The sequence below is a fragment of the Mesoplodon densirostris genome, chromosome 13 (assembly GCF_025265405.1).
Source record: "Mesoplodon densirostris isolate mMesDen1 chromosome 13, mMesDen1 primary haplotype, whole genome shotgun sequence".
Taxonomy (NCBI): Eukaryota; Metazoa; Chordata; class Mammalia; order Artiodactyla; family Ziphiidae; genus Mesoplodon; species Mesoplodon densirostris.
In genome coordinates this window covers 74,869,237-74,882,639 of record NC_082673.1, presented here as the reverse complement: position 1 = coordinate 74,882,639, position 13,403 = coordinate 74,869,237, and the positions used below count along the sequence as shown (strand labels likewise).

The following is a 13,403-nucleotide window of genomic DNA, read 5'->3' as shown; positions in this document are numbered from 1 at the left end:
TCTGTATGTCTATCATCCCCTTTTTCTCTCACCTGGCAGCTTGTACCCCTTTCATACTTTCCAGCTTTCTCTAATTTGAGTGTTACGTTTGCATTTTTTAATAGGGCATATTTTAAAAATACCAACTTGTTAATTCAAGTAAATACAACTAAATGTTTTTAAGAACATGAAAACCATATGCCAAGTAACCCTACTAATGCAACAAAATTGCTGTTAGGATGATATAATGACAGAAGATATAATGATTTGCTTATCCAGACAAGATGCTGAGTAGTCTTTTTTGTTTGTTTTTTGGTTTTTTGGTTCTTTTGTCTGTGTGTGGTACGCGGGCCTCTCACTGTTGTGGCCTCTCCCATTGCGGAGCACAGGCTCCAGACGCGCAGGCCCAGCGGCCACGGCTCACGGGCCCAGCTGCTCCACGGCACGCGGGATCCTCCCGGACCCGGGCACGAACCCGTGTCTCCTGCATCGGCAGGCGGACTCCCAACCACTGCGCCACCAGGGAAGCCCTGAGTAGTCTTAACATTGTCACTTTCTACTAAAGACTTTTAAAACATTAAAAATTTTAAAGACTACTATCAGTGCTGCCCAAGAGAAATTTCTGCTATGATGGACATGTTCTTTGTCTGACCACTTGAAATGTGGCTTATGTGATTCAGGAACTGAATTTCTAATTGCTTTTAATTTTAACAATGTAAGTCTGTATTTAAATAGTCTCCAGAACATAAAGTCTCAACAGCACTAACACAGAAAATAGATGGAAAATATATATGGGACGCCATTAGCTTTAGTACATAGTGAGGTGGTCTGATGTGATGAGAAAATAAAAGGATCAGGAAATCCTCTTATAGTGCAATTCTATTCCAACGTGTATTGTTTTAATGGGTTTAGTTTCATACATGCCAAATGATATCCTTGAAATATGAGTACAGATGAAAAAAATCAATTTGACTCTCCAAATGTCTCTTAGTTTTATGAAGCTTTTGCAATATATTTGTATACACTGTATACCAGGAGGCCCCCAGGAAATTATGGAGCACAAGGTGACAGTGTGTGCCTTTCTCTTGACAAAACATACATAAAATCACATTCAGACCAACAATGACAATAACCTTAACAAGGGGAAAAGTAAATCAGGAAAAGGTTAGTTTCCCGTCTTGGGAGTGGGTATGACGGGGAGAAGGGACTTTGTCTTCTTGAAAAGTTACAGAGAGAAACGCATTATAGGTGTGTTTGCGTGTCCTGTATGTCTGTTCTGGGAATAAACCTACCTGGATTGAATCCAGCACCACCGCTTAAGAGATACATGAAATTGGGGGGTCGGTTCTGTAACCTCACTAAATTTGTTTCCTCATCTGTGAAGTGGGACTTAGTATCGTAAAAAGATAACAAATGTAATGCAGTGACCGCTGTACACACAGTAAGTTTTCAGTGAATGCTAGCCATTACCATTGTTATAGATTGGTGACTTACAGAGTCAGTCTCATGACTGTATGGTCAGGCACAGTTTATGAATTGGAAACCTCCTGATCTCCCACCTGGAGTAAACGAGATTAAGCCTCCCTAGGATCTGCTGTAACCTGTATGTAATAGCTTATTATTTTTTAATGAATTTTTTAAATTATTTATTTATTTTTGGCTGCATTGGGTCTTCGTTGCAGTGTGCGGGCTTCTCACTGCGGTGACTTCTCTTGTTGCGGAGCACGGGCTCTAGGCACGCAGGCTTCAGTAGTTGCAGCACGTGGGCTTCAATAGTTGTGGCTCGCAGGTTCTAGAGAGCAGGCTCAGTAGTTGTGGCACACGGGCTTAGTCCCACAACATGTGGGACCTTCCTGGACCAGGGATGGAACATGTGTCCCTTGCATTGGCAGGCGGATTCTTAACCACTGCGCCACCAGGGAAGCCCTGTAATAGATTATCTGAGCCACAGGTTCTTGTATAAGCTTAAAGAACTTTTTCTTATTCTATCTAAAATCGACACATACACAAGTTATCTGTTATCTCTTCCTTTTGTCCCTTTTCTAAATAAAAAAACAGATTCGAAAGAAAATAGTAATGTACAAAATAATAAAAGTTACTTTTCTGTTACTGCCACATATCTGCTTAGGTCTCAGTTTCATTTCTTTCACATTCACATTGAATCTTAGCCCACTCGTTTTCATCACTATCTCTTACTGTGTTTATATCTCCAGTTACATTTTTCTTATTGAGTCCCCCGTGTATCTGTTTTTCAGATTGTTAAACTAGCTATTTATGGCATGCTGCCAAAAAACCTTCACCGAAGAACTCTGATGCAGAGGTTGCATCTTTTCCCAGATGAAGTAAGTCACTGATGATACTTTCTTAATTTTTTTAACATCTTTATTGGAGTATAATTGCTTTACAATAGTGTGTTAGTTTCTGCTTTATAAAAAAGTGAATCCATTATACATATACATATATCCCCATATCTCTTCCCTCTTGCGTCTCCCTCCCTCCTACCCTCCCTATCCCACCCCTCTAGGTGGTCACAAAGCACTGAGCTGATCTCCCTGTGCTATGCAGCTGCTTCCCACTAGCTATCTGTTTTACATTTGGTAGTGTATATATGTCCATGCCACTCTCTCACTTCGTCCCAGCTTACCCTTCCCCCTCCCTGTGTCCTCAAGTGCATTCTCTAGTAGGTCTGCATCTTTATTCCCGTCTTGCCCCTAGGTTCTTCATGACCTTTTTTTTTTTTTTAGATTCTGTATATATGTGTTAGCATACGGTATTTGTTTTTCTCTTTCTGACTTACTTCACTCTGTATGACAGACTCTAGTTCCATCCACCTCACTACAAATAACTCAATTTCATTTCTTTTTATGGCTGAGTAATATTCCATTGTATATATGCACCACACCTTCTTTATCCATTCATCTGTGGGTGGACACTTAGGTTGCTTCCATGTCCCGGCTATTGTAAATAGAGCTGCAGTGAACATTGTGGTACATGACTCTTTTTGAATTATGGTTTTCTCAGGGTATATGCCCAGTAGTGGGATTGCTGAGTCGTATGGTAGTTCTATTTTTAGTTTTTTAAGGAACCTGCATACTCTTCTCCATAGTGGCGGTATCAATTTACATTCCCACCAACAGTGCAAGAGGGTTCCGTTTTCTCCACACCCTCTCCAGCATTTATTGTTTGTTGATTCTTTGATGATGGCCATTCTGACCGGTGTGAGATGATATCTCATTGTAGCTTCGATTTTCATTTCTCTACTGATTAATGATGTTGAGCATTCTTTCATGTGTTTGTTGGCAGTCTGTATATCTTCTTTGGAGAAATGTCTATTTAGGTCTTCTGCCCATTTTTGGATTGGGTTGTTTGTTTCTTTGATATTGAGCTGCTTTCTTAAATTTTTAATTAAATGTTTTCTCATTTTAAAAATTGTTGTATTTTCAGTAATTTTATGTCAACTTCTGAAATATTTTTTGCATTTTATAGTGAATGCACTATAATAACCATTGCTTCTATTTTAAATCATAAAGTGAGCCATCATTGGACTAAAAACCAAAAGTCTGTAAGTTCTATATTTTCACTTTAATAACTGCTTTCTTTGGAAAAAGGAACTATAGTCTGCTTTGTTTGGAACAAGAAACTATAATTAGAGCCCCTGTTAAATTGAGGTTACTTATAGATAATTTCATGAACTACAAAAAAGTATGAATTTAGTTTACTTTTTTTGTGACCTGTAGCTTCTATGAATCATAGATTAATAGCTCGGCTTTGGTTGCTAATTATTTCCCATGATTTAACTTGAGAATACTTATTCCTACTCAGAATTTGTTCAGCTAAAAAGTACTTGAAAAAAAAATAGACATTTTTATCCATAACTATTGTACTGGTATAAGTACTTGGTTTTTCTCTCTGGTATAATATAATGAAACACTAGAGGTTCTATAATAAAATAGTTGAGTCCAGGCCATGGAATCAGACTGCCTGAGTTTGAATACATGCCCCCACCATCTACTGACTTCATGGCCATTATCTCTGTTTTCTCATCTGTGAAATGGGCATAATAATAGTACCTACTTCATAAGATTGCTGTAAGGGTTAGATGAGATAACATTTGTAGAGTACTTAGACCAGGCCCTGGAACAGTAAGTTCTAGTTGCTATCAATATTATGGGTTATAATTGTTGTCCTTATAGTTCCTACTAGAGGAATAAGGTAGAATTCATTCCAGAATATAAAGTTACACAACTGTTCAAGACACCTGTATGTTCTGTTGTTAGTTTAAATAATGCATGAGTAAATTATTCAGGCTTTTATCAAAGTGGCTAATTTATTACCTTTACTTTGCACGAATGAGTAGAATAATTTCCCACTATTCACTTTACCTCTGAGGTAACAAGTATGGGAGCAGTATCATCATATAAGGATAAATGACCTTGGGCATGAAATCACAAGAATTTTAAAACTCCTGTTTCTGATTGTACTTTCACATGCTTTTAATTTCTGCAAGGAACAAAAAAATAGTAATGTTATTTTTACCAGTTATAAGGTAGATACGTTTCACCATAAATTACTTAAATAATTTCAGGCTATAAAATAAATGAGCCCATTTCTCCAAAAACGGATTGCTAGATTTTTTATTGTCATGACCATGGGGAAACAGGCACTCAGACATTGCTGGTAGCAGTACAAAATGGTGCAACCCACAAGGAATCTGGGGAATTAGCTAACATTTAATAAAAATACATACATAAGGAGATTCATGCTTGATCCGGCTATCTTATTTATAGCAATTTACCCTGAAGATACACATACACAAGATTATTGTTTCCACATTATCTACAATAGTAAAGTAATAGAAATAAATAAATGCTTATTCATAGGAAATTGGCTAAATTATGCTATATCTATTCAGTTGAGTACTATGCAATTATAAAAAAGGAATGACAAATATCATTGTGACGGTAAGTAATGCTTTCCAGGATGTATTGCTAAGTTTAAAAAAGCAAAGTGGAAAAGAATATAGATAGCATACTACCTTTTATATGCATTTATACATATGTATGTTTACATACACACATATATATTTATCTACTTTTTGCATAAAGAAACACAGGAAGAATAAATGAGAAAATGAAGTTGGTTATTTACTAGATCATGGGCACAACAAGATGAAAGGAGTAGGGAAGAGGATGAGATTTTTGGAGAATACCTTTTAGATTATTATTTTTTTTTACTTTAACTTTTTTATCATGTTGAGATTTTATATATTCAAAAAATAAAAGGACGGGGCTTCCCTGGTGGCTCAGTGGTTGAGAGTCCGCCTGCCGATGCAGGGGACACGGGTTCGTGCCCCAGTCTGGGAGGATCCCACATGCCACGTGAGCAGCTGGGCCCGTGAGCCATGGCCACTGAGCCTGCGCGTCCGGAGCCTGTGCTCCGCAATGGGAGAGGCCACAACAGTGAGAGGCCCACGTACGGCAAAATAAATAAATAAATAAATAAAAGGACAATACCAATAGAAGTAAGCAGAACTAGTGCACAGATTGTGTTTTCTAAGTGCTATTCCCTATTAAAAGGAATGTGGTTCTTCTTAGAAATGTTGTTTCTAGGTCTGGAACAAAGAAGAAGGTTATTTTGGAGTGCACACATGCACAAGATTATTATTTCTGCATTGTTTATAATAGTAAAATAATAAGTAACAGAAAGTAAGACAGTGATCAAAACCCGATGGAGAACTATCGAGAGAACACAGGAGGCAGCTTGCAGTGGTGCCCACTGACCAAATATGGACTGTTTGAGCCTTGAATGATCATAATGATGGATTACCTTGAGTAGAAAACAAAAATCTATGAGCCCACAATGATAGTCCAAAAATTATTTTTAACTGATTATAATTTCCCTTCTTTCTGGAGAAGGAAAAGCTCTTCTTTAGAGAAGAATGTCATCTAAAAAATGTAGAAATAATACTGAATTAGAAAAGCCACCATTATCAGCATATTCTGTATCTATTGAGTAAAGCATTATAGAACAGGATATTCACAGTTTCAAAACATCGTGTCACCGAGTACTTACTATTTAAAAAGGGAAAATACACTTTTACGTTAAAGCCATCTGGTGAACCACCACTCATAACCAAGATATTAAATATATCATCAATATGGGACAAACTGACATCAGGTGCCTCCTGCTATGAATGAAGCACTGAAGACCCAGCATAAACTATATAGTGTCCTGTCAGAAATGTTTAACCTAAATCTAATGATGAGGAGAGAGTCCTACAAATCCAAACAAAGGACATTCTGCAACATAATTGGCCTGACCTCTTCAAAAATGTTAATTTCATAAAAGAGATAAAACAAGGAAACTCTTCAGATTAAAGGAAACTAGACTAAATATATTATGTATGTTAACCAACATAATAATATAATAGCGGTAGCATGTGATCCTTGACCTTGGATTGGAAAAATTCAATTTGGGAAATTTGAATATACACTGTATATTAGAGTAAAAGGTGTTTCATCAATGTTAGTTTTCCTGAACATGAATTTGTAATGTGGTTACATCGGAGACAATTCTTATATTTAGGAAATATATATGCTGAAATATTTAGGGACGGAATATTTGCAGACTACTCTCAAATGGTGTAGTCAAAAAGAATGTTTTTGGTGTATGTGTTTATGAATAGATAAAAAGAGAGAAAGCAGTCATGTCCTATTTGAATAGTCAGTGAATTTAGGTGAAGGTTAGATGAGTGTTCACGTATTTTGGCAACTTTTTGGTAGATTTGAAATTCCTTTAAAAATTGCAAAAAAGTGGGAGTTACCTGGCGGTCCAGTGGTTAGGCCTCCACGCTTCCACTGCCTAGGGCCCGGGTTTGATCCCTGGTCAGGGAACTAAGATCCTGCAAGCTGCGTGGCACGGTCAAAAAAAAAAAGTATAAAGAGGAAAAATTTCAAAAAAGTAAATGATCACCTCACCCCTGTGTTTCTTTTTTCTACTTTTATTCTTTTCCTTATTTCCCTCTTAGGTTCACCACCTGCTCTGTGCAGAGGACATAAACGCATAAAAAGAAAGTTTTTCCAGTTTCATGTGTAATGCCTAATCAGCATCTTTAATTCCTAACCTTGCATTGATTTTGTCCATTCTTTCAGTGGATTCCTTTAATAGTGGTGAAATTTGGTAAGCCCATTTCAGTCAAAATTCTATTCAATTCAGCAAACATTTACCAGGAACCCACTATGTCCCAAACTCTCTATGCTGAGTGAGCAGTTGGCAACGTTTAAAATTGTCTTTGCAGATACAAGCTAAGGATTTTTTTTAATGGCTTCCCAGAGAAGTGTGAAATAGTCATAAATTTTCGTGAATACCAAACTGGCAGATAGACTTCTTTAGTAAGTAAAAAATAAGGACCCCTTTACAGTATTTCATGTGTCCAGGCTTTCTCTGCTTGTTCTGATTCTGTGTGCTTACACTTGCATATTTGAATATGCTGGGGAAGGGAATTTAAATATTTTTCAACTACTTTTCAGTGAAGAAACACTTCTCAATAGTATTTATTGTGTTTTGTATATGTTGATAGTGACCCAGCCTATCCAAACCATAATTTTAAAGTCATTTTAAATTTTAAAAAATATTTTTAAAGTTTTGCCATATTAGGTTTTGGAATGAGTTTATAGTGCAGTAGAGCTCTGTGATTCTCTAAAATAATTTTTAAATTGTATTTTGATTCTTGACATCTTGAATAACCTATTTGATGCCATGTCCTTGCCTAGGTATTTGATTCCCAGTTATACTATTGCTCTCTGCAGACAACTGTAATTTACTGTATAATCATCCTCCTTTTTTGAAAATGTTTAGGAACACACTAAAATAAAAAGAGGGAATTATATCTACGATCCCTAGGGAAGTGCCCATAGGACACTTCCATATTGATATCTTACTATTTTTTTGATAGACTCTCCAAAATTAACTGATCATTCAGATCCACAATATAATTCTCTTTCCCTTATTTTTGTTCCATGAGCACAATATAAATGTTAATTCTTTTGGTTATTCATGCTCTTCATTTTATCATTCCCTTTATTTAGTCCAATTCCTGTTCTTTTAAGATACCTCTCAAATGTATGCTTTACTCTTTAGCTTGCTTTTCGTTACCCAAGTTCAGATTTTCTTATATTTTACCTTTCCTTTTATTTTTCTGAACATTTGGATATATATCCAGGGGAAGGTAGTTCTGGGCAAGTGCCATTAATAAAGGCACCAGGATTTGAGTGTAGACCAACGCCTGAAAGGTGAGGAGGTTGTTTACTCAGAAGCCACAGGCATTTGTGGAGGGGTGAAGTTGGAGAGGTGCGCTTCCTGGTTTAGCTAAGGAGTTAGAACTTCATCCTGAGAGATTTTTAGCTAAGGAGTGACTTCTTTAAAACTGCAAGCCTTTAGAAGCCATGACCTTTTTATTTTCCTTTATATACTCAGCACCTAGCACAATTTCTAGTTCATAGAAGGAGTTCAGTAAATGCTTGTTGGCTAAATGACTCAGATCCAGCAGATTTTCATTTTTGAAAGTTTTTTTTGGCAACAACATGGAGCATTAATTGAAAAAGGTTGTGGCACTGGAAGCAACAGACCTTGTGCATACACTCATCAGATGAAACATTGTGAGAATGAGCCAAAGCAGTGCCTTTTTGCAGCTGAAAGGAGGGGAAAAATTTAACAATATTCAGAAAAAGTAGAATTTATTGACCAGATACTTGTCAGAATTGAAGACATCTAATGTATCATTAGGAATAGGTTTGTCAAGATTAAAATATAGAATGTATTACTGTAATGAGATTACATACATCACTGATTTAATGTATTTTTCAGGGATTTTTACAAAGTTTTAATTTGAAGATTGTGTTCTCATTTATTCTTTTATTATTTTTTAATACTAAGAATTACTAATTTATTACTAGGGAATATATTTTAAGAAAATTAAGCCTAAATTTTTATTTACTCTAGGATATACCAGAAGATATTCTTAAGAATTTAGTGGAAGAGCTTCCTCAACCACGAAAAGTGCCCAGACGTCTAGATGAGTACACACAAGAAGAAATAGAGGCTTTCCCAAGAGTTTGGTCTCCGTAAGTCTTTCTTTTCCTTCCTACTTTTGTTTTTTAACCTGAGTTTAGTATCTCTTGTTTTCATATCCAAATGATAAGATCCTTGAGCGTAGGAAGAATGAACATCTTTTCACTCTCTTGGATACTGTTTGCAGCTTCTACCTACAAATAAACTCTAGATGTAGATGGTAGAACCAAAAGTCTCGGAGTCTTAAGACCTTGCTAGGTAAGTGCAAGGATGTTCATAGATGCCTATAAATTATCAGATATTTTGTTTGGGATGACATAACTTGGATTGATTGTAGTCTCTTGGGATAATAAATGAATTGTTCTTACCTAAAACAAAGTGATTCTCTGTTTTTTCAGATTGCTTCACTAAGCCAAGAATATGATCTAATGAAAGTCATTAATTCTGGATACTTAGAGTCAATCCAAATAGAAAAACAAAATAAAAAAAAACACTTTTGCTCTCCTCTATTACAATTTCCTCTACCTATGAGCCAGAAAGCTGCTTAGATTTGACATACTGTCCTATCTAATTGTTTCCAGGCTGTTTTGCCTGGCCTACCAGGCTCTTTGTAACCTCATCAGCTTAAATTCTTCTCACTCCACTGTGCTGGTCTAGCATAGCAGACTGTGTAAGCTTGGCACCCTTTTTATGCAATTTAACTTTTCCATGACTTTGTTCTGCTGTTACCTCTGCCTAAAACAACACGTCCCTCACCTCCTCCTCTGGGATAACTCTTACTCCTTCTTTAGGCCTTAGTTCAGATGTCAGTCTCCTTTAAGAAGCCTCACCTAAACATCAAGAGCAGACTAAGTGCTCAACCATCTCCTGCTGTAGCACCTGCCGTGTATGTAGCTGTTATCACCACATTTACCTCCTCAAAAGCAAGGGCTGCATTTTGTTCATTGTTACATCCCCAGTGCATAGAACCGTACCCCACCTGATAGGGCCTCAGAAATGTTTACAGAATTTACACAGTAGGTTTAGAGAGAGCCACGCATCCTCGTGACTTGATCTACAAAAGACAGCTAATCTTCCCACAGGATACTTATCCGTTGTACTCTGAAAATCCATATCTCTTGATGAGCTGTTTGGCTAGATAGGTTTGTGAAAACCTAAGTTTTCCCAGGATTCCCAGGATGTCCAGGAATCTAATCCTTGACTCTCATTGCGTGTGTATATAACTTCACTCTTTGCACACAGAGGTCTTTAGGGTATTCTGTTTAAATCTTTTTGACTTTGCTGACCTGTATAAAGTTCATTTTTAATTAAATCTGCATATAATGAGCAAAATAATATTATTAGTGATCATTTACACTTTCCAGTTGCCCCGCACTGTGCTAGGTGGTTTACATACATTGTACCTAATTCTCTTACCAATAAGATAAAATACCTTATTCCTGTTTTTAAGACTAAGCCAAAGGTTGGCTGGTTTGTAGTACAGCCTGAATTTGAAACTAGTTGTAGCTGATTCCAAAACCTGTGTTCTTTCCACAAAAGTAAACTGCTTCATTAATTTATTTATTTATTCAACAAATATGTATTATGTGCAAGACACTCTTACGTGCAAGACACTATAATAAGCACTAGGACACACATTTGAAAAATTACCATTAAAGCAATTATTTAATTCCATTTTACAAACTTTTATTGAGTTTATACTACGTGCTATACCTTTTGACAGATGCCAAGGAAATGCAGATGATGAAGCATTTAAATAAAACTTCCTCCAAAAGTCCTTCCTATAATCCTTGAGCTGGGTTAGGCCCCCTTTATAGGGTCTCATTGTACATGTTCCTTTTCTTTTACTGTATTTATTCTAATGTAATTAAATATATGCATGATTACCTGTTTAATGTCATTCCCTTACGAGACTCCATGAGGGACGTGTATGTTGTCTTGCTTAGCACTGAGCACAGTGACTGGCTCATTAAGTAGGCACTCAGCAAATATTTATTGAATGAATAAATGAAAAATAGAGTATCCTTTTATCAGCTTTTATAAATGAGGTTAGAAATAATTTTTAGAACATATGTAGTAAAATGCTCTAATTTAATACTAATTCTTCATGTCAGAATTAGTGAAACTGACCAACTTAAAAAACCCTTTTTTTTTATTGTTTTTGTTCCTGTTCACTGTATCATCTGAATTATCTGGCTGCTTTTCAGTTGATATCAAACAAGTGATTAACAAACTGAAAAATTGAAAAAATTGGCTTTATGATGTCTGATATTTTTATCAGCTAGTTATTAGGGTACATTCTCATGTTAAGTATTTCTCTCTAAAATAAGGAAGTGCGTTTTCTATTATTCCCTTATGTTCTGGTTTTGATTGCTTGACATTGACATACTTGTGGATGAGAAACTATACATTATGTGACCTGATTTGATTCTAACAACTGAATTAAGTGTGGAGTGCTTTTCTCTTTTCCTTGGCTACTTTTTAGATACCTGTTTAATAGTTTGCCTTCTTGTCAAAACCTAAGATTCTGTTTTTAATTCTTTTTATTTAAATTCATTTTTTTCCTCCAGATCATATAGTGGTTTATTTAGATAAATCAGTAAATAAAAGGTTTTAAAATTTGTTCCACATGCTATGATAGTTACAATTATTCCCTCCTTTGGCATCTGAGAAATGAAGCTTCTGAACTACTTTGATGATGTTTAAACTTTAGGAAAAATAATTTTAATTTAACTTATTCTTAGAGATTTACATGGTCATTTAGTCAAGACATAACCAATGTACCTTTTCCTACTTAAACTACATAGAACTTACATTTATCCTTAAAACTCAGTCCATATAAACATAGAACATTTTTCTAGGAAGATGTTAACATTTTTAAAAGTTCCTTAAAAGAGATGTGGAATTTGCCAGAAATTGAAATTAATCCCTAACTTATAGAAATCATTTATTAGCTTAAGTTTACCACCCTGGAACCTTTTCTTTACGAAAAATTCACAATAATATTGACTGCACATAAAATAGACAACATTTACTTGAAACATAATACTCTTTGGAAAGTAAACTCAGGCGTTCAGTTGAAAAATATTTTAATTTGGGGGAGTTTTAAAAACTACTAAATGTTCATTGTAGAAAATAAGAATAAGATATATACATAAGTAAATAATTTCACCATACTTAACATTTTGGTGTGCTAACTTCCTGTTTCTTTGTGTTAGTTTTTATGTTGTATGTACGTTTGTGTGTTTTACAAATGTGGGAAATTATGATTTTTCTCTAAATATGGTCTCACTGCACATTTTCCCAATTTACAAGATTTTTTTCCCCACAAGCATGATCTTCAATGGCTGCAGGATATGACATCAGTTTTATTCTGTAAATCTAAGTATGTCATATCTGATTTTCTTATAGAAACTCTGTCATAATTGAAGTTATATTCCTAACCAAGATGGATGTGGTACTTTTTTTTTTTTTTAAACTGGAAATACCAAAGGTGGTATTTGGTTAGTTACGTGACCAAACACATATTATTCATGTGGAGTTATATATCATGAATATTCTAAAGCGTATTCTAAGTCAGTTAATCCAGGCAGTATGATAATGAAATAACCATTCACAACAAACTATAGTTAATGTTATTATAGTCAAAGAGTACTGATCAAACTGTTCATTTTACTAAGGGATCACTGGTTCATTTAAAACAAATTAGAAGGTGACTGAATGCCCTCATTATATTAATGGAATTAGAAAGGGCTTTTCTATAATTATTTTTAAGGAGACTTTTAGTGAAACTTAGAGCCACTTGATGCATTATTGAGTTACTGTTTTGAAATGGATTTTCCTGCCCCTTCTTTTCATTCCAAATTTCCCTCTGGCAGGAATATACATTAGACACAGGCTTTCCTTTATGCTTTATTAAAGTTGTGATCCTTCCTCACTAGTAGCCACACAATATCTGTTAACTTAAGTTAACTTATATGTGTTAATATTATGTGTTAATAAAGTTCAAGTGTAAAATAGTATATACATTAGAACTACAACTAAAATATTTGATACACCATGCAGTGCAATCCCTTGAAAGTGAGATTCCTCATTACTGATAGATTCGCTTTTATGAGAAAACAAATTTTTTTCTCCTTTTGGAGAAGGAACCTACTTAAAATATACTTTTTGTTCCACTCAAAATAGCTAAGCCAAGAATATAACCTTCCTTTGGAATGTAGTCATTGGAAATTATTCAAGATAGATCTGATGGTGAACCTGCAGAGACTTGACTGAAACAGATGTACCTGGATTGCGCCATAAATAAATACACACAAAAATAGCTTGCTTTGGTTTTTGTTTCCCTAGCAATA

The 13,403-nt window shown here is 35.3% G+C and overlaps 1 protein-coding gene across 2 annotated transcripts in view; it reads left to right on the top strand.

Annotated features, from left to right (window-relative positions):
• Positions 1 to 13,403, top strand: part of MRPL13 (mitochondrial ribosomal protein L13) — a 35,902-nt gene that overhangs the window by 15,078 nt on the left and 7,421 nt on the right. The window contains exons 5-6 of one of the 2 annotated variants that reach the window (XM_060116173.1): positions 2,235 to 2,321; positions 8,980 to 9,101. In XM_060116173.1, the coding sequence (XP_059972156.1) occupies positions 2,235 to 2,321; positions 8,980 to 9,101 (209 nt within the window). The remainder of the gene's footprint in view (positions 1 to 2,234; positions 2,322 to 8,979; positions 9,102 to 13,403) is intronic. The other variant, XM_060116174.1, reaches the window with a different exon arrangement.